General features: G+C 33.1%; 1 protein-coding gene across 1 annotated transcript in view; it reads left to right on the top strand.

The window, feature by feature from the left end:
* SNX2 (sorting nexin 2) overlaps positions 1-22,823 on the top strand; it is a 53,451-nt gene that overhangs the window by 29,585 nt on the left and 1,043 nt on the right. The window contains exons 6-14 of the mRNA XM_007465361.1: positions 649-790; positions 4,801-4,879; positions 10,562-10,637; positions 11,571-11,684; positions 11,941-12,034; positions 13,361-13,566; positions 19,941-20,084; positions 21,291-21,371; positions 21,496-21,567. Of these exons, the coding sequence (XP_007465423.1) occupies positions 649-790; positions 4,801-4,879; positions 10,562-10,637; positions 11,571-11,684; positions 11,941-12,034; positions 13,361-13,566; positions 19,941-20,084; positions 21,291-21,371; positions 21,496-21,567 (1,008 nt within the window). The remainder of the gene's footprint in view (positions 1-648; positions 791-4,800; positions 4,880-10,561; positions 10,638-11,570; positions 11,685-11,940; positions 12,035-13,360; positions 13,567-19,940; positions 20,085-21,290; positions 21,372-21,495; positions 21,568-22,823) is intronic.

Genomic DNA, 22,823 nt, shown 5'->3' on the forward strand with positions numbered 1-22,823 from the left:
CTTCCAACCACTGCGCCACCAGGGAAGCCCCTGAGTTTTTGCCTAGAGGAACTTTGTGGTTGTTGGAGTGATCCTGGAGAAGAGGCAACACAAGGGGAGGAACACAGTATGGAGTCAGATTTGTTAATTCATTGAACAGATACTTATTCATTATTGGGGTCAGGCTCTTTTCCAAGGACTACGGTATAGTAGTAAACAACACAAAGTAATGCCCTTCACTCATGGAACTTATGTTGGAGCAGGGAAAAATATGGTGAAATTGAGGTGGCAGTGAGATTTAAGTGGAGGTTTCCCTTGGGCTATGTATTATTGGACTGAAGCTCAGAGGAGATCTGGGCCAGAGGTAAAGATTTAAGAATCATTAGCATAAATACAGGTAGAGTCAATGAGATGAGTTAAGGGTAGAATAAAGCAAACATTTTCTGTCCTCCTAAGTTTCTGTAAAAAAAAAAAAAAAAATTTCTATGATTTGGGAGTTTTTCAGTTGTTAGAAATCTTTACATCACATTAGTTAGCTACTCTGCATTTTTTTCAGAGTAGATCAGTGTGTGTGATATGTATATTTGCACGTTCACAATTATGTATTACATTAACTTCTAAAAAATTGTTTAGTATTCAAAATTTGAAATACCTCTTCTTCACTTGTAGACTTCTCTTTCCATGTTCAGTAAGAGTGAATTTTCAGTTAAAAGAAGATTTAGTGACTTTCTCGGTTTGCATAGCAAGTTAGCAAGCAAGTATTTACATGTCGGTTATATTGTGCCACCAGCTCCAGAAAAAAGTATAGTAGGTAAGTATGAATTTTTAAAAATTTATTGTTACTCTTACTAGTTCAGTTTTAACTGTATAGATGTGTATATTCCATGATCATTCACTATCATGACATCTCAATATGTAGAAATACTGAGTTTAAGTATTCTGTTTATGATAGTCATTCATCAACTGAAGAATGTATAGCTAAGTTTTATTTTCTAACACTTGAGGATTTGATTTGTATAATATAATGATGTTAAATATTTGACAAGGTGAAAGCAACTAAAAACCCTTTTAGAGTCATTAGAGTATCTTATTGTTGAGTAACACTTAGAGAATATTCAATATTATTAGTATATTAACATTTTTCTAAGGGTTTGGAGGTGTTTTGTGCTTAGCTATACATTGTACAAAAAGATTTGATCTAGCCTTGCTCACACAGGAGCTATTTAAACTCATCTTAGTTTATTACGTACTTCAATTTAACATTTAAAAACATTTCTACTTTTGCAGGTAATAAAGGCTCACTTAGTTAAGAATATGCAGAATATTACAAAAGAGGAGGAGAACCTCCATTTTCCCACCATTAAAAAACACCTGTCATGTCTTAAAATTTTGTAGTATATTTTCCAAGCTTTTCAGTCATAGGTTTTTATTTATCTCTATTTTTTTATATACATGATTATTATTTCTGAAAAATATTCAAAATGAAGTTTACTTATCTTTAAGTTATTGTTTTTACTTTTTTAAACATTTGATTTGAAAAGCAGTTTTATCCATATCTTTTATGATTTTTGAAACTTGATATATTTAAATGTATTTATTCGTTCTCTTTTTTAATTTTTTTTAATAAATTTATTTTATTTGTTTATTTCTGACAGCTTTGGGTCTTTGTTGCTGTGCATGGGCTTTCTCTGGTTGCAGCGAGCAGGGGTTACTCTTCATTGCAGCGTGTGGGCTTCTCATTGTGGTGGCTTCTAGTTGTAGAGCACAGGCTCTAGGCACTCGGGCTTCAGTAGTTGTGGCATGTGGGCTCAGTAGTTGTGGCTCGTGGGCTCTAGAGCACAGCCTCAGTAGTTGTGGGGCACAGGCTTAGTTGCTCCACGGCATGTGGGATCTTCCCAGACCAGGGCTCGAACCCCTGTCCCCTGCATTGGCAGGCGGATTCTTAACCACTGCACCACCAGGGAAGTCCCTATTATATGAGAATTTTAGAATTGTATTTATTAATGCACTTAAAAATAATAAACTCGGGGCTTCCCTGGTGGCACAGTGGTTGAGAGTCCATCTGCCGATGCAGGGGACATGGGTTCGTGCCCCGGTCTGGGAAGATCCCACATGCCGCGGAGCGGCTGGGCCTGTGAGCCATGACCTCTGAGCCTGCGCGTCCAGAGCCTGTGCTCCGCAACAGGAGAGGCCACAACAGTGAGAGGCCCGCGTACAGCAAAAAATAAAAATAAAAATAATAAAAATAATAATAATAAACTCATTACCTGTTAACAAATTTTTAAAAATTTGTGAAAAATAATTTTTATAAGACAAAAAGGTTTATGAAGAGTGGCTTGCTTTTGTTTTTTTGTGTTTTAGATTTTTTCAATATCTCTTTAACTTGTGGTTTAATAGAAAGTAGCTGTATTTTCGTATCTGTTTCTACACTCTACCTGTTGTGATACAACACATCATATAACTTTTGGAAAACTCCACTGAGCTCTCATGAAAGAATGGGAGCAAAAAAGACACAAATAGCAGCTTAGTATTATGAAGGTCGATTTTTGTACACATCCCCCACCAGCCCATAGGGTCTCAGAAACCTTATGAATATGCTACCCATACTCTGAGAACTGCTAGTCTAGTTAATAATGTTATTTCTCTGTCCTCTAAACTGTTGCAGTGGTATCTTTTGGCCTCCCATTATCTATGTAGTGAGCTTGAGTTTCATTTATCATAAATTATCTGTTATTAATATCCTTTTTTCTTTAAGTTGTACAACTATTTTTATACATCAAAAGAGAAAAAAACAAAAAATAGTTTTTCTCCTTTTGATGGCTAGATGCACTAGTTTAGTCCTTAAACATTGAGCCAGAAAAAAAAAAAAATTTAGCTAAATTTTTATGCCCAAGCTTGTTGTGTTTCAAACTAATATTTTGCCCTAATAATCTTCAACCTTCCACAAATTATTGAATTAAAAGGAGATTGAAAGAATTTGAGGCAACCACATAAAATGCAGTTTAAAGAAAAAAAGATATAAATAAAGAAATTAGGAAAAATAATTGTAGTTAAATAAAAGATGAAGCCAAGTTAAACAGTTTCCTCTAAATGTGTGCATAAATTCTGAACTTCAGTTATTGAAGGTGGGTAACAAGTTGTTCTGTGAAGTTCCTGGCAGAAAATCAAGTAGAGAAGCAGTCATTTAAAAAATTTCATATTGTCCATCAGTTTTTAAAAATAAAAATGAATATATTGTCTAAGAAAAATTTTAAATATGAGAGGCCCTTTTAATTATATACCCAGTGGTTTTCAAGTAACAAACACAGTGGTGTAATAAGAATAGTAACTTCTCTTTCCTAGGAAGCTGTAAATGCCACTGAAGGAAGAGGGGTCTTTTCATTAGCATATAACTGTTACTGCTTTTATAGAACCTTAGTTGACTTAAAAGCACTATTTCTGTGAAGCTTTTAAAAAAGAGCAACAAAGAAGTTGAAAAGTGTTAAGGAGTAACTGCTTACAGTTAGTTTTTATTTACTGCAGTGGCGCATAATGGTTACTTACCTCTAGGAAGTAGCATGAGCAAAAGATCACAGAATTTAAAAAAGCAAAAAATTATATAGTGATAAGGTTTTTTTTTTCACAAAAACAGAATATGTGAAATAACATCCCACACCTAGTAGTCCACTCAAGGTAGGTAATTTTAAGTGTTTGAATGAGTTTTCCTTTTCAAACTATTGTATTTCAGAGGAATTACGTTAAAACATTCATAGGTGGTATATCGTTTTTCACCAGGTGTACCAACCTGAATAAGAATTACATGGTTTTACGTGATCTATTTTTAAATGGCTTTATTGAGATATAATTCACATGCCATACAATTCATCCATTTAAATTGTATAATTCATTATTAGCTTTTCATATATTCAGACTTGTGCATACCTCACCATAGTCAGTTTTAGAATATTTCTATTACCCCTTAGCCATCATCCTCTAATTTCCTCATCCACCCCCAGTCCTAGGCAATCACTAATTTACTTTCTTTCTCTATAGATTTTCCAGTTCTGGACATTTCAAAAAACAGGGAATCATATAATACATGGTCCTTTGTGACAAACTTCTGTCAACGTAGCATAATATTTTTAAGGTTCATCCATGTTGTACATATGTCATTACTTCATTTCTACAGAATCGAATTTTGAGAGTAAAAAGAACAGGGAAAAGAAGAAAAATCTGCAGTCTGATAGTAGTGTTAAAATTGAAATTGCTAATACAGAAATGATTAGCATGATTTTTATTCTGTACATTTGAAGAGTTCTAAATGTCTCTATGAAAGAGCTCATTATTTCAAACTGTTATAAAACCAGCTATGATAAATAAACATGTTCTTAGAATCTGCAGCAGAGGAAATACTTAGCATATTAATGGGTTACACTTATTTTTATTTTTCTAGTCCCCAATGTAAAGAACGTTAATTATTGCTCATATGAGATGAAAATATCAAATGTGCTTAAATTTACTGATTTGAACTCCATTATGCATATTGAAATGCAAACACATTTTAACTTACCAAGAGTTTAATGTATGTCAGATAAAGAGTCCAAACAGTTAGAAAACTACAGACACAGCTCAACCTCTGCTTTAGCTGTACTCTTTTAAAACTTACCTTATAAGTGCTTGCCAAGTACAGATGTTAATTTCTCAAAACTATGATACTAGTTATAATTTTAGGGGCTTTTTTGTCAAGTTCAAATTTAAAATATATTTTAAATTATTCAGAAATGATTATAAAAGAATGTTTCTCAGTAATAGAAAATCATGAGTCTTTCAATTTTTTCAAAGGCATGACCAAGGTCAAAGTGGGTAAAGAAGATTCATCATCCACAGAATTTGTAGAAAAACGAAGAGCAGCTCTTGAAAGGTAATTCTAATCAGCTGTGTTTTATTACTCTAATGTTTTTACTTCAGTAATATAAGTCTAATTCCATTAAATGGCACAAGTATATTTTAAGTATTAAAATTCTCAAAGTACCACTTGATTACTCTTATTAAGTGCTATAAGTTTTTATTAAGAGAATTGATTCTTTCAGAAACACAGTACTGTATACTTGTTCCATTTTTATTCTCATTATAGTCTAACAAAGTAATACCTATTTTCATCTGAATTATTTCCTTTGAATTATTACTTGGTGATACTGAAATGTTATTAAATATAATGAAAAATTAGGTTTGTGCTCCCTCCTTCAATTCTTTATAATTGATTTTGACTTGAGTGTACAGAAGTATTAGTCATTGCTCGAGTTGACTGTATAGTTAAAGGCTGATAGATACATATGCTGTGCCTTGCTTTAGACTTCTTGACCTGACACATTTCCTATGGCTTTGAAGACTTGTGTTCATTGTGGCCGACTAAACGGGAAATGGATGGGAGGAATCCCACTCCCAGAATCTTAACATTCCTTCCTTGCTATGCTGAAAATGTGAGAAAACAAGTTCAAAACTATCTTAAAGCCCAATTTGTAGTATATAAGTTGGTGATTACCTGCACTTAATACATTTTCTAATTTCATAGTTTTTGTTTTTTTAATTGAATGTGCTTATTTGTTCTCTGTCTTATTTTCTCTCTTGGCTTAAAATTAGTGGTTGGCATAGATAGGACAGATTTTAGGAAATAGTATATATATCTATAGGGTACAAATTATTTTGTAAAACTCCTTTTGAGGCAGTGTATTTCTGGGTTTTAGTAATAAATTGTTTCAATTTTAAGAAAATACCACAGTAAAGTCAGGTTTGAACAATTTGCAATAAGAAAAGCTAGTGTGCAGCTTAAAATCTTAAAGACTTAAAAGATGAGATTATGTCTATGAGACTCAGCAGTTATTCAGGAAAAGGATTTAAATTGCATCGAAAGAAGTTTAATTTAGGCATTAAAATTGATTCTCTTGTGAAAGAGGTCATAGAATGAGTGTTTTTAAGAGTAAAGGTAGATAATGTGCTGCCTTGATTTTGCTTAGTCCTTCCTGAAAGTATAACCATGACCTTTTGAGAAGCCTTTCCAGTCCTATTTTTCTGTGAGTAAATTTGAAATATTTTGGATGGCATTCTTGATAAGGAAGTTAATGAAGATTTATTGTACCAAGGGCATATAATTTGATTCTACATTCACCTTTCTTTTAACTTGATGCATTGCATAGTACTTAAACCATATCTTCATTCACTGTGTAACACTGAGGAGAGTTTTAAGGAAATAATTGAAGCTTGACCTAGTGCGTATGTGAAGATAGTTTCTTACTGATAAATGTTACTTGTTAAATACTACCTTAGTGGAATTTGCAGTAGTGGGCGGGGGGGGGGGAAGGAAACAGTGTACTGTGAGTTCATTTTGCATTAGAAAAGATAACTATAGAAAAAATAGGTGTAAAGATACAGAAGCAAAGGAACTGGAATGATTTTTCTCAAGTGATTTTTCTGTGGCATTTCTTAAAAATTTAAACATTAGAATAGGCATATTTGTGGATATATAACCTAGTTGGATCTGGTGGGTCAAGGAAGTATTTCTTTGTTTACACTCTGGTATTCATTTACATATTTATTTGTTTGTACAACTTAGAGAATCCAGATAACTATCTTGAACAAAAGGATAAACATCTGGTATTGAAATACGGGAAGAGAAAGGGAGTGGTTAAGAACCCAAGTAATTTCCCTGTGCCACACTCAGTAAAGTAAGCAGAAATTACTTCTAAGTATTCCGAAGATCGCTCACTTGATTTTCTTAAGAGTGCTTCATATCTTACCTACAAGCATATTGAATTCATTTTATAGTAAGGATACATTTCTGTAAATATAAACTAAAAAATGTAAAGTAGCATTATACAGTGTGTAGGGTTTTGGAATCCTTTTTCTGTTGAAGGCTGCACTCCATTACACACTACACACAATCTGTGAGGCCTTGGACAAGTTATTTAACTTGAATTCATTGTTCCTTTTCTCTAAAGTGTAAGTGTATCATAATAAGCACCTGAAAACCCAACTGGCAAAGCCTAAACAGTTAGTGTCGGTTGATTAATCCATTCGTTCATATCAGGAAGTTTGGAGGTAGGCAGATGTTTAGTATTATCAAATCCATCAGGAAATCCTATTGCTTCCTTCTGATATCTGGACAACCATTTTTTCACCCATCCACTACTAGTCCAAATGTCTGAATTAACTGCGGTAGACTTCTCATTGGTCTCCTTGTTTCCATCCTTGTGCCTCTACTCTTTTTTCTAATATAGCAGCCAGGGTCATCCTTTTAAAACATGAGTCAGATCATCTTCCCACTCCTATTCGTCCACCCACCCAGTTTCAGTCAATAAAAGCCAGAGTCCTTATAATGACCAATAAATTCTTACATGACTTGCACTGCTTACTCTGTTACCTACTTGATCTCCTATCCTTCTTGATCACTTTGCTCTAGGCCACACTCACCTTTTTGCTGCTCCTCAAAGATCCCAGGCATCTTTCCACCTTAGGGTTCTACCCCCTACCCTGTCCCCACTGCCTAGAAAGCTTTTGTTCCTAGGTATCTGTGTACCTAATTCCCTTACCTCTTTCAGATTCAAACATTCAGATGTCACCTTGCCAGTGAAGCCTATTTTGATTATTGGTTTCATTCTGACCTATTCTGTTTACATCGCCATCAACCACACCTTACACCCTTGATCCCATTTACTTGTCCTTTCTTCACTTGTCCTTTCATTTTTCCACAGCATTTGCCACCTTATCATATACTACATAATTTTTATGTTTATGATTTATTGTCTGTCTTCTGTTAACTAAAATTAAAGCTCCAGGGACTTCCCTGGTGGTCCAGTGTAAAGAATCTGCCTTATAATGCAGGGGACGTGGGTTCAATCCCTGGTCAGGGAACTGAGGTCCCACACGCCACAGGGCAACTAAGCCCACGTGCCACAACTACTGAGCTCGTGCGCCTCAACTAGAGAGAGCCCACATTGCCACAAACTACAGAGCCCACGCGCTCTGGAACCCACAAGCCACAACTACCGAGCCCACGTGCCCTGCAGCCTGCGCGCCACAACTAGAGAGAAGCCCACGTGCCGCAACGAAGGATCCTGCATGCCTCAACAAAGAACCTGCGTGCCGCAACTAAGACCTGATGCAGCCAAAAATAAATTAAATAAATCCCTTAAAAAAATAAATTAATTAAAGCTCCACTAGAGAAGGAATCCTGTTCTCTTTTGTTCACTGGTACACTCTGAGTACTCAGAACAGTAACTGATGTGTAGTAAATGCTCAGTAAATGTTGAATGAACAAATGAATGTCATCAAAGACCCAGGCTCTTTCTACCTGTCTATTCTCTCATTCTTAGCACACGTGTCTGAGTCTTAAGCGAGAGAAATATCTTTAACTCTGTTCCTCTCAAGCATTTTGTATAACCTGCTTTATTTCGTTTTGGTCAGTAAGTAGGAATTTGAAAGCCCTAAGTGATTCTAAATGTACCAATAACTTTTCCTTAGCACAAATCTCAAGAACAACTACTGACCACCTCTTGTTGAATCTGATACTTATTTTTCATCAGTTCCATTGCATCTTCAACTTCTGTCTTCCTTCAGTGTCTCTGCTTCTCTCCATACCTCTTTTCATGTATTTTTCTCACATTCTTTTCCTTTTTGTTCCGTATCCTTCCTTTATATATCTACAACCTTCTCGACCTTAATTCTGAATTGATGACTATTTACAAATACCTTTTTTAAATGGTTAATTGCTCTTTATTTTCATGTAACCCTTAAGAAGAAAAGTTTTACCATCTCTTTTTCGAGAATATCATTTTCCAAAATGGATTCCTCAGATTGCTAGTATGTGGTAGGGGGAAAAAAGGAAATCTGTTGTCAGTTGAGGTTTATAAATGTAGGGTGTAGCAAAGTTAAACCAGGTTTTTTTCCTGCAGTACTTCTCACAGCATTTAATACGCTGCTGTTCATTATAGGCCTTAAAGAAAGGAATATGTATGTAATATATTTCAAACTTCCTTGATTGTAGAACCAGTCGTTTTCATGGAATATTGTATGAGACTAGTATTCTGCAGAACTCACTTTAAAAAGCTGTTTTAGAATATAAATAGTATTAGGTATTTCCATTTAGGTAGAAATATTAGAATATTTCTTAAAGGTTTGGGTACTAGATGTTTTGTCTTCCTGCTTGTTCATTTTATGAACATCTGAGTGCTTGCTATTTTATCAGCTGTTGTGTGCACTCAGATGAACAACTTACGCAGACTGCTTTAAGCAGTACACAGTCTAAGTGACTAAAGAACTCACCTAGAGTAGTACTGGAGAACTTCAGTGTTAAAATTGTAAGTAAAATTCCAGTGGGAAAATACCAACATTTCTTAAACTTACAGGATTAGTGTTGCTACTGCATCTCTTTTATACCTTTATAAAGTAAGCCGCAAATACTTTTTAAAACCACAGTGTAGATTGCATTGTACATACCTATTAAATGCTCTGTTTCTGTTATAATGACTTCTTCTGTGGGCTGTTGACTTAAAATGAAGTTTAATATGGTGTGTATTTTATTTAAATATACAAAAACAGAAGTTAACATTTAAGCAGCGATTAGTCATTTTAACCATTATATATAGTGTTTGACTTTAGAAAAGGTTATCACTTTTTTAGAAACTATTTTAGGCATACTTTATAATCTTGTAAAGAGAGAGAAGTCATCACTGACTACATTTATGCTGCAGAAATAAAGGTATATTAACTGTTGGGCAAAATATTATAATTGAAATATTGTTGCATGTTATTAATCTGGGGAAAGAGCAATTTTTTAAAAATGGGATTAGATAAGTAATCAATGATCATCGAATAGTGAACCTTTTTTTTTTAATGAAAGATTGGTAATTTATTATGAATGTCAGGGCTATACCTTTTCTAGTAAAGGAAAATTACTAAAGTTAGGCTAATAGTGATTTAATAATGATGTTTCTCTTTATTTTTTATTTTATGTGGTGTCATATAAGGAAGACATTTATCAAAAATAGCAGAACCTTAAAAATAAAAATATTGAAGAAAATTTAGTCCTTGTCAAATAAGGAGCAAAACTTACTTGATAATTAAAATCCGCTGCCAAGGAAAAAGAAATTGGTAGGCTGTTCTCCATTTTGGTAATGGTGACAATTAAAAAAAAAAAAGTTTGACTGGACTATATAGTAATATATATATTACTAGAATATGTATAGTAATAACTGGAAACATAATGACCCACCGAAAGATAGCGTTATTTGATAAACTTACCTATATACCCTTTTATAACTCTAATACTTCGCCGTGAGAAGTTTGGTAAGTTATTTAACCTCTCCCCATTCCTACCCCCACCCCCACCATGTCTCTTTTAACATAATTATGAATTTTCAAAAGATGAATGAAAAGCTTTTTAATCATTAAATTACCATAAGATTCTACATAATTAGAGTGAAGGCAAAGTGATATGATAGGAGGCAAACAAAGGACATCTTTTTTTTTTTAATTTTTATTTTGTTGAAATAAGATTTAAAATAAGATGGTACTGATAAATAAAGGAGCATTTTATTCTTAAATCTAGGTATCTTCAAAGAACAGTAAAGCATCCAACTTTACTACAGGATCCTGATTTAAGGCAGTTCTTGGAAAGTTCAGAGGTATTATTTCTACTTTAAATTTTTATATGTAAATGTTCTCATTTATGATTATCAGTGTAATAATTTGTATAAGAATAGGTGTTCAGTAAACAGTTGCATTAATAGATGGAATAAAGCAAAGATTTTTTTTGCTTAATGCTTTAATTAGCTTTAATTACTTTAAATTACTAAAAAAAATCTTCTTTGCGTTGATAATTGTAGGATGATCATTCCCTTTCTTGAAAAATTAAAACCAGATTTAAAAGAATGGCTTATAAATAGTCTAATTCTAAATTCCCTAAGTTGTTGCTTAGGCATTGTGTTGAAATAAGTTTATTCAGACCTCATTTTAGAGATAGTTGAATAATGTGTGTTTGTGTGTCCACATTCTAATAGTCTTATTAAGGTTTTGAAGTGCAAATTTATGATTTGAAAGAGCTTTAATTATAACCATGCTGCTCTTTATATTTGGCACATTTTATCCTCTAATTGTTACCGTTTGAGATTTGTTTTTAAATTTACTTGAACCCCAGAATTGTTAAAAAATTCAAAATCACACAGTCCTAACTAAGCATAAGGAGATTTTTCTCAAGACTTTCTTCTTTTTTCCTTATAAACAGTTTATTTCTGCTAGCAAACAGGTGGCCAGTGTTAAAGTGCTTGGCAATTTCTTAATATATTTTGACAAACAGAGTGTTGTTCCATCTAAATGTAAACGTGCAGAAGAAAAACAAATGGAAAGTCTATTTTTTAAGTTTTCCTTTGAGAAGTAGTGTATTTGAGAAATTAGATCTCACTATTGAAATGTATGAGAGTGAAGAAAATACAACCTCCTTTTTTTCTTTTTTCTTTTTTCTTTTTCGGGGCTGTGTGTGGGGGCAGTCCCTTCTGTGACCAGTTAAACCTCCAGGCTTTTAACCGGTTTGTTTGCCCTTATTTGTCATTCAATTCCAGCTGCCTAGAGCAGTTAATACACAGGCTCTGAGTGGAGCAGGAATATTGAGGATGGTGAACAAGGCTGCCGACGCTGTCAACAAAATGACAATCAAGATGAATGAATCGGATGCCGTAAGAGCTGATTTTTTGACTTGAATAATGAGATGAATTAATGAGTCCAACAATTGCATTTTAAAGTTGTACAAGTAGAAAATAGGATATTAATTTGCTTATTGAGTTTAGTTCTCAGCACATCAGTTGACCACCATGGTTATACATGGTTAATTTGTTGCTTTAAAACAAGGAATGTAGCTTGCTATTTATTGGTAACCTAATTTACAGTGGTTTGTTCTGGCTAAATTAGCTCCATTTTTCATTTTTTTCTTAGTGGTTCGAAGAAAAGCAGCAGCAATTTGAAAATCTGGATCAGCAACTTAGGAAACTTCATGCCAGTGTTGAAGCCTTGGTCTGTCATAGAAAAGGTTTGTTTGTCTTGTTATTTATATGTTTAACGCTGTACGTTAATTCAGATATTTTATTTAAATTTTATTAAAAATTTAAAGTTATGAATATTTTAAAGAGGATGTTTTCTGTTTCAACTTTGTTATTTAATGTTTTCTGTTCCATTTTATGTAACTTCTAGTTTAGAAGGAGAAAAATCTTGAACTTATAAAAGTATATTTTGAATTTTGGATTAAAACTGATTAACTTTGTTAAACATATTTAATGAATGAATGAAGATGTCTTATTGGTAACTCTTATATAATTAAGGAATGAAATTCAAAAATGAATGATGAAATTTTTCTTTAAAATGTTAGTTTTGTACCTGTATTTCATAGAGAACTCTGGAGTATTTTCTTCATTTTTCAAATACCATATTTAAAAACCTGGAGAGGGTGTTAAAAATTCATAGAAAATTTTAGTCATAATTTTTTGATTCCATGGTGAGGTTTTTGGTTTTATTTTTGAAGAATACATGGCTTTTACAATCATCTTTCTAAAACAATAAATAATTTAGTATGTGCCATTCCCAGCAATACATTGCAAAAAATAATTACAGAAAATCTACTGGTGCATTTATTATTGAAAGTAACTTATAACAGTTTTTGCTATTTGTATTCTTTCTCTTAGGGAACATTTTATGGTTCTTTAAGAGAACTTTACATAATGCAGAGCAACAGAGCAATCCAAGCAATATAATAGTTAGTCCTTGACATCTGTTTTTCTTTATTTGATGTATCTGAAATAATCACATTGAAAAATCTTTTCAAAAATTCTTAATATTTCACTACGCATTGTTGTTGCACACAAAGAAGAAAAGAATAAGATTTATGTGAATTGCTTGTACAATTTTACTTTGCTTTCCTCCTGTGAGCTAAATAATATTCTTATCAAAAATTACAGACATTATTTTCAATAAATGTTTAAAGGCCAAATAATGTAGTATAAATCAATTGTGAGTGTTCCCAGTGCTTTCCATATGAAAAATATATATTTTGTCTTTTTTAGGACTAGACAGAGAAACAGTGAGCACTTTAGAGGAGAAAGGGAAGGGAGATTATTATATTATTAAACATAGTTCATCCCCTGGGAATATAGGCAGTGGTTCTTTTAAATTTTCAGTAGAGCTCTGAGCAGTTAACATTTATATGCCCAAGGCATTTTAATGACTGACTGTTGCATATTAATTATTTTAAAATATTTGAGCAGTTTGTGAATAGGTAAAATTTAGAACAACAGTAAAAAATCAATGCAATATTGAAAAATTTCACTAGTGAACACTAAAAGTGCATACTTTTTTATTTCAGAACTTTCAGCCAACACAGCTGCCTTTGCTAAAAGTGCTGCCATGTTAGGTAATTCTGAAGATCATACTGCACTGTCTAGAGCTTTGTCTCAGCTTGCAGAGGTTGAGGAGAAGATAGACCAGCTGCATCAAGAACAAGCTTTTGCTGACTTTTATATGTTTTCAGAACTACTTAGTGACTACATTCGTCTTATTGCTGCAGTGAAAGTAAGCCTTATTTTGTAATCTTCCTTGAATTCTTCATACTTCAGTGTTTTGCTTATAAGAAGAATATGGTATCCTATTAGGCATGCATTTAAGTGTGTAAGTTACATACTAGTAAGTATAAAATGGCTTCAAGATGATTATTCATAGCTTAATATTCTCTTCCCCTATGACTTAGACAGTACAATAGACAGAATTGATGTTTTTGAGAGATCTAAGCATGCCAAATAAAATAAAAACATTACACACTTACTTATATATTTATATATAGAAGTTTGCAGCCAACTGATAGCATTTGTTTACTCCTTCTAGCATAAGCTGAAACTACCCAGTGGATTCTGTTATCATTAGTAAAGTTATAATAAGAAGCAGGAAAAAACCAGAACTGATTATTGCATGAATATGTTTAACAGTGGCTTTGGCATGAATTTGAACTATAAGCAAACATTCTGTGTATATGTCACCATCTAATTATAGACAAGATGGGACTAGATTAGATAAAAAATTGTGTTACCTAGTGGTAATGTTTAAGGATGAACAGTCTTAAGTTTCTGAATACTTAAGAAAGTAATCCTATTAACTAATGAAAATTAGTATTTTATAGATAACTCCAGTATTCAGATAATGAAACTGAACTGACTTATTTTATGTTACATGTTTTGAAATATACTTTTTAAGGTCTTATGGTGTCTTTGAATTACTGTTAGGAACATTAGTTCTCATGGAGTCGGGGGGAACTGGAAGTTTACCTTGGATTCAAACATCTAGAAAGTTAAATTAGTATTTATAATCAGAACATTGATGCATTGCATATTATAGACGATTCTGTTCTCAGGCTAATGATGACAGTTATTACTAGAGGGTTCTTAGCATTTCAGAGTGGTACTTTCTTAGGTTTAGGTTTGTCTACATTACCAATTTTGTTTGTATTTATTCTTAGGTGTTACTCTTTCGGTTTTTATTGGAGTGTAGTTGATTTACAATGTTGTGTTAGTTTCAGGTGAACAGCAAAGTGAATCCGTTATACATATACTTATATCCACTCTTTTCTTTTTTAGATTCTTTTCCCATATAGGCCATTACAGAGCATTGAGTAGAGTTCCCTGTACTATACAGCAGGTTCTTACTACTTATCTATTTTATATATAGTAGTGTGTATATTGTCAGTCCCAATCTCCCAGATTATCCCTCCACTCTCTTATCCCCTGGTAACCATAAGTTTGTTTGCTACATCCATGACTCTACTGCTGTTTTGTAAATAAGTTCATTTGTACCCTTTTTTTTTAGATTCCACGTATAAGCATTATCATATGATATTTGTCTTTCTGTGTCTGACTTACTTCACTCAGAATGACAATCTCTAGGTCCATCCATGTTGCTGCAAATAGCATTATTTTATGGCTGAGTAATATTCTACATCTTCTTTATCTATTCCTCTGTTGATGGACATTTATGTTGTTAGATGTTACTCTTTATATTCCTGGCGGTTAATTTTTCTTTTCACCTATTTAAATATATTAATATAGATAGTTATCAGTTCATTTTATGTAGGCAACTTGTGATGTACAGAAATTCAGTTTACAGATAATGGTTCCTGTTTCTCACCTGCTCTCACCTCATTCCAGAGCTCCCACTAGCATGAGAGCTATTATTAAAAAGTATAACACCTGCAAAAAATCTGTGGGTTCAAAAAGGGACACTAGGCACTGTCTGTGAGAAGTAGTACCTGCTGAGAAGAGCTAACCTGGGACAAGACTCCCTGACAGGGTTGGCCTCCCTGTGTTGGATGCTCATCCCTCAGAAATAGCTTTTCTCATACTGCCTCTGCCTTCTTACTGTTTTTTTTACATTCCATGAAATTACAGTTATGTCAGTGTTTCCTGGAATGTTTTCTACATAACACTGACACTGAAATATGTGCCATAGTCAGCTGAGTTTTGGGGATAATGTATGCAATATCCCTGTCTTGCAGATTCAGAGTGCATTTAAAAAGCTCAGGACTGTCTAGCAGTAAAAAAAGACATTTAACTTTATTTAATCCAGAGGCTTCCAAATTCATATGAACAGGAATTCTTTTCCACTCAATATATTTTTACATATATGCAACACACTTTGGGAAATACTGAATTAGTGATTCATTGACTAAAAGAAGAGTTAAAGAGCTATGGTCAAGTTATACTTTAAGATGAACTAAGCTCTTTCAGATAGATTTTTCTACTGAAACCTAGCCCAGGTCAACTTCATAAAGGAGTTGAGAAATTATGGAGTAAGATGACAAGGCATTTTTTATGGTCTTTATTTTTTGTTTGTTTTTTATTTTAAACTAATTCATTTGTATTTGAAAGAGTAATACATGCACAGAATAATTCTAACAGCCCTAAAAGGGAAAATTTCTTTTTACTAAAACCTCTAGTTTCTCTTCCCTTGGTGAAATTCTGTTAGATGTCTTTACAGAATTAGCTGTGCACATTTATGAAGCTAATTTTCTCTTTGTTTTTCTTTCCTTCTTTCCTTCTGTTTCTTTTTCTCAGCCCCCTTCTCCCTCCCTTCATCTCTTCCTTCCTTCTTCAAAAAGGCACATACTATATCATGATTCTTTGCCTGCTTTTTTTACCCACTCTATTTTAAAAAGGTCTCTTTATCAACTTACATAAATATGTGTTGCATTCTTTTAAATGGTTGTATCATATTCCATCATTTAGTATATAGATGGACCTTGAATTATTTGATGAGTCCAATACTAAATATTAAGTATTTTGATAATAATTCTTTGGGCATAAAATTCCTAGAAGTAGAATTACTTGGCCAAAGGGTATATGAAGTTTAAATTTCAATAAACATTGGCATATTACTGTCTGAAGAGGTTATACCTCTTTATACTCCCACACCAATATATGTGTTGCTTCTTCTCCCACCCAATGATGGTTTTTGTGTGTGTGTGTGTGTGTAAGTTTTAATTTCTTTAGTTATTGTGAATTTAAGCATCTTTACAAACAATAAGCCATTTGTACTTCTTTTTTCTACGAATTGTTTACGTTTATGCCCAGTTTTATTTTTTGTCTTACTGATTTCTAACACCTGTTTAATACTTAGCTCTTTCTCTTATCTGTATTGAGAGTACTTTTTAAAATGATGGTGATTTTGAAACTAGGAGTACTTTGGGAATTAGAATTTAGGGCCGAAGTAGGGGTGCTGAGAACATGAGAAATTGGGGCCTTAAAGAAAGTGATGAAGTTTATCCACTCAGAATACTGCCCAGGCCTGGCCTTGTAGCCAGGGAACTCCTGTTTCCCTCTTTTGTATAGGCTCTGACATCTGGGACTCTATATTTTGGATAATACAGTTAATTAGCTCACGTGTATTAAGTGGTAAACTCGTTAGATGCATTTTCATGTATTGGCCTTCTGTGAGCCACTAGAGTAGGGTCAGGGATTGAGGGTAATAGCTTTGAGTGTTTTTAGCACTAGAATCTTCATAAGGAATTCTTACAGGGAATGCAGATCTATAAAATATATAAAATAATTTTTTTAAAAACCAGTAGATGGATTCCCCAAGGAGTTTAACATCTTCATCGTTCGGCTGTAAGTAATCAGCATCCTTTCAGGACTCCAGGAATCTAGGCAGCATACTTTCAGATTCACTGAATTAGAATATGGTATTAATTGAATTAAAATTACAGCCTCAAATTTCCTGGTTGGCCAGGAAAACTCCACAACTGCAACCTTGTCTAACCTAGATGAGCTTGCATACAATTGCGTACCATAAATTGGCGGGGGGTGGGGGATGTCTAAAGTGAATCATCAGTGAAAATGTATCCCTCTTGTAGAAGAAGCTGGTTGTACCAGAGTGGATTAGTATCTGGACATGCAGAGGCATACATTAAGTTATGATTTGATATTTGGGGATTGACATATATACACTAATATGTATAAAATAGATAAATAATGAGAACCTGCTGTATAGCTCAGGGAACTCCACTCCGCTGTACAGTAGAAACTAGCACAACATTGTAAAACCGCTATACCCCAATGGGAAAGAAAAAAAGATAGCGTTTTTAGAAGATCAGGTATGGTTCTGATTCTTTTTTTCTTTTATATTCTGGTGTTACAAGGGTGGGAAACCAAATGAAGAAAAAGTTAATTCTTACGGAGTTAAGATTAATTTTTTTCTCTAAAATAACCTGGCTTTAGTAGCTTTGCCTTTACCATAGCTCTTATATCTGTACCACAGTGAACATGTGATTTCTGTAATATTATGAGATAATAAACCAGGCAGAGACCAAATTAGTTTAAGTTGGTGTGTCACTGGAAAGGCCAGTTGATATATACTAAGAACTTAAGCAAATATTGAAATTAAAGGGCATTTTGGTTCGCTGTTGCACTGTATTGGTACATATTTTAAATAATCAAATTGTTATTGAACAGAGGAATTTATAAATGAAGAGCTGATATTGCCATGTTCCTTTAAAGGAAAACTAGGCCTAAAGTCTTAAATTACTTTTAAAATTTGTGTATGTGTAGGGGGTGAGGCACAGGGATTGTTTATTTGTTTTAAATGATAGTGACTTTTTGAATGTATTTGTGTTAGATGTATTACTTTTGTGATTTTGGCCCAAATTGATTTGGCTGAAGCAAAATCAATTCATAATGAGAAATGTTTTAAGGAGAATGTAGTCTTTTAAACATAAAAAAAAAGCAGACAAACAGAACAGTAAGACTACTGAGAGAAGAGAAATTGTATGAGATGACATATCTAGTAAAATGTATTTAAATGCCTATAGAGTGCGTTTAACTTAACAGTTTGCCTAGGATGTCTCATCCTGGCTAATTAAAATGTGTACGGTCTTTAAGAACTCTGTGGATTTGGAGTTTTTAATATTCTTGCCCACATTTTCAAAATATGCTGTATGCTGTAAATACAGTCCAATTATGTTTTTTCCCTATTACTTAAGTTATTATTATTTGCACTTCTGGTAGAAATCTAAGAGTTAATCAACTACGTTTATATGTGTATGTTATCTAGAAGTAATCCATAATAGTAGTTACTAATTATTAAACATCCACTAGGTTAAGTCACCATGCGTGCTACATACTTATTCCTAGTCCATAAATCTAGATCTCATTTCACTCTTTTATATTTGGAAGAACTGTGGGTTATAGAAATTAAATGAATTTCCCCAAGATCATACAGTGACAGAACTACTATTTGAATCCAAATTTGATTTGTTCCAAAGCCTACGTCTTGAAAATACACTATCTACGTGCTTTCTTCTTCATCAGGTTCCTGTAACAGCGTGTATTAATTTGCTGTTTCTTTATCCAAAAGCTCTCTATTTGGAATAAATGAAAATAACTCTGTTTCACCCATGTTATTAATGCTTGCTTCATTTGTTCAATTAATAAGTACTAAAAAAAAGTGAATATATCCCCAACATCAAGCTAGAAAAGGGATTATTGTTGTATTCCAGTCTGTCCATCAGTCTTTTTTTAATGAAATTTCTAATTACTGTCTTACATTCATATTTCATTTCTTTCCTCCATTCACTTGCTCTTGCTCTTGCTCTACCAAACCCCTTGAAAGAAGTCATGGAGTTGGTTGAATTGTTCTGTTACGGTCCTTTTGTCTATTTCTTCATTTAATTCGGCATACTAGATACATATATCCATTTGCGCTTTTTATCTTGTGTAGGACTCTCTCTCCCCCCATCCCCGGCATTTTGTTATAGCTTTACATTGTTTTGCCTTTTCTTTTATTTGCTATTGGTAATCTCTTCCACCACATTTTTACTTTACTTTCTGTTATCTTATGGCTTTTCACATTTCCTATTTTTAATTTTTTGGTATATTTCCAACACTTAAATCTGCTTTTGATATTTTAGTAGGAAAACTTTCAATTGTAAATATGACACCAGCATTTTCCTATTAAATCTTTCTTCAAAGCATAAAACTCTGTTAGAAATCTTATTATAAGCCACATTTTAAACCCTAAAGGTGGGACTTCCCTGGTGGTCCATTGGTTAAGACTCTGCACTCCCAGTGCAGGGGGCATGCGTGTGATCCCCCTGGTCTGGGAACTAAGAAAAAGAAAAAACCCTAAAGCCTAGTGAAATGGATTTTATATGTAGTTTTGTTTTTTGTTTTTTGTTTTTTTTATTCTGAGCTCTTATATTTCATCCAATTACCAGGTTTTTGTTTTTAAGCAAATGAATATGGACCTCTATTTTCTTTGATATTGGCGTGTTTATTTTCAATATCTCATTATATTAGAGTAGTATATAAGTACTTGGTTTTATTGTTTTTAGTACTATAGCACTTCTAGTATTTTGAAAGTATTTCAGTGTTAATTCCCAGTAGTAATATTATATCATTCACTTCTAGGGTGTATTTGACCATCGAATGAAGTGCTGGCAGAAATGGGAAGACGCTCAAATTACTTTGCTCAAAAAACGTGAAACTGAAGCAAAAATGATGGTTGCTAACAAACCAGATAAAATACAGCAAGCTAAAAATGAAATAAGAGAGGTGATTAATACAAAATGCTTTATTTATCTCTTTACCCAAATTTTCCATGACTCATTCATATATGCATAATTTTTCATAAATTTTTTTCTGAACCATTCAACACTTAGCTATTTTTTCATAACTTATGAACTGTTTTATAATTACTTTAACATTTTGATCATCATTAAAATCTCCAGATCCCTTTGTTACTTTCACATAATTATGGAATGGATAAAGAAACATACAAGGAAAAGATTTAAATTAACCTTGAATTAATGATCACACATTTCTTTTGAGATGGTTAATTTGATTTCAGATAATTACTTATTTTGTGTCTAAAATTGGTTTTAGAGATAGACTTGTCCCACATGTAGCTGTCCAGGCGACATTATCCCCCATATATATGTATTATATATGGTATTTTAGTAAATTTGTATAAGTTTATTATAATTTATACACTTTTTTTGCCATGCTTCAATAAGGAAATTGAAGAGGTAGGACAACCTTTATATTACTTAAAGTAAATGTACCTGCTCTTTGAAGAGTATGTACCAGTGTTTTGGTTACATAGTGGGAAAATATCATTTCATTGCTTAAGTCTTAATTTATTTTATTTTAGCTATTCCATTGGTCACTAATCACAACGTTCATTGTTTCTGTAGTGAATTTAATGTTTACCGATAGGTGTTCAGTAGACCATAATTGCACAGTTTTTTTAAAATCTGTACATTTCACCATTACAAAACTGTTTTTTAAATGTTTGTCATATAATTTTTCTAATTAATTATTTCCATGGGCATATAAATTGTGATGAACATGTATACTTGAAATTAGCCAGTATTATTGATATATTTTGAAATAATTAAAGGTATATAAAGAAATGAGAAAATTACACTCTAACACTGCTAAATTATTTGATAGTGAATTTTATACTCAAAATCTTTTCATCTAAATTCAGGTGTGGAGACTGTAGTTCATTAAGCACTAGAATATCCTAATCGTAAGTCTGACAGTAAAATATTAATGGAAATTAAGCTGATGTGCATTTCCACTACTGGAAAGTTACATACAAGTTTGAATGATGCCAAACTGGGCTTTGCCAATATTGAGCTTTCAGGATTTTTAGGCACTGCATTATAAATCAAATGAGTGGTCATGACAGCTAGTTCTATAAATTTTTCCCAGACAAAATTTAAAAATTTGTACCTTTTTGTTTGTTTTTGTCAGTGGGAGGCAAAAGTGCAACAAGGAGAAAGAGATTTTGAACAGATCTCTAAAACAATTCGAAAAGAAGTGGGAAGATTTGAGGCAAGTATAATAATTTCACACTTTTCTTAACAACTTGGTCACATTTTGCCACAGTATCATGGTAAAATCAAGTTTGGTTTTGTACTAATGGACCTTTTTTTCCCCATGTATTGTACTTTAACAGAAACAACGAGTGAAAGATTTTAAAACTGTTATTATCAAGTACTTAGAATCATTAGTACAAACACAACAACAGGTAAGGTAATTTTTTATAACTTAAAAACTTCTTCTAGAATTTGTTTTTGATATGCTTTTTTATTTTAAAGATGATAATCAATGACATGAGCTTTACTTGAGAAGTAATAAATGGAGTAGAGAAAAACCAAAGACAGCAAAGGAAGAATGGTAGTAAAAGTAATTGGAAATTCTCGGGTCCTTTTTGCGCCTACTGCTAACCTCTAGGAAAGATATACTTTTCCCAGTTTTAGACTATGAGAAACACTCTGGACTACTTTTCCCTTTTTCTCAGTCTTCCCAGTTTTACTTCCCTATTGATCATAGCTGCTTGAGTACATTCTTGTAGTAAGTTCTTCTCTTCCATAGCAGCTAGAACTTAAACTAAAAACTAAATTTTAAAGGTTTTTAAAAAAATATTGTTTTGATTTTTCCTTTAGTTTGTGTGGGTTTGTTGTTGATTGTATACTGCAGGTGGCATTTGTCTCCTTAAATAGAGAAAGCCATGGATTTTTTAACGTTATATTAAAGAAGAGTCTGTAACAAGATAATATCAGAGGTTTGTTCCTGTGTATTTTAATATAAATTTGAGTAATAGATCAAATTATTTAATATCTTGAATGGAAGGATTTCTTCCTCCAATTCTTCTTAAACTATATAATATCAATAGATTAAATTTTTAAATTAGGTGATAACATTATATCTTCAAATTATATTTGTTTTTTATTTTAAATACTTAGTTCATAAAGTCAGATTCTTTAAATATAAAAAGAAATCGGGGGCTTCCCTGGTGATGCAGTGGTTAAGAATCCTCCTGCCAGTGCAGGGGGCATGGGTTCGAGCCCTGGTCCGGGAAGATCCCACATGCTGCGGGAGCAACTGGGCCTGTGCACCACAGCTGCTGAGCCTGCGCTCTGGGGCCCACGGGCCACAGTTGCTGAACCCTGTGCACCTAGAGCCCGTGCTCCACAACAAGAGAAACCACGGCAATGAGAGAGGCCCACGCACCGCAACAAAGAGTGGCCCCACTCGCTGCAACTGGAGACGGCCCGTGCACAGAGCAAAGACCCAACGCATCCAAAAATAAATTAAAAAAAATTTTTTTAAATGAATAAATAAAGCAACTATCTGGAAAAAAAAAAACAGGTTATATAAGCTTGTTTTTAAAGGAATTGTTTTAAACTTAATGTTAGTTTATATGTCAGTCTGTTCTGTTCTCTGGACTCTGGACTATCCAGGAAAGACTAGCAGCTAATTGCTTCCAGTCTCTTTTCCCAT

Source organism: Lipotes vexillifer, unplaced genomic scaffold (assembly GCF_000442215.2).
Source record: "Lipotes vexillifer unplaced genomic scaffold, Lipotes_vexillifer_v1.1 scaffold767, whole genome shotgun sequence".
In the NCBI taxonomy this organism is placed as follows: domain Eukaryota; kingdom Metazoa; phylum Chordata; class Mammalia; order Artiodactyla; family Lipotidae; genus Lipotes; species Lipotes vexillifer.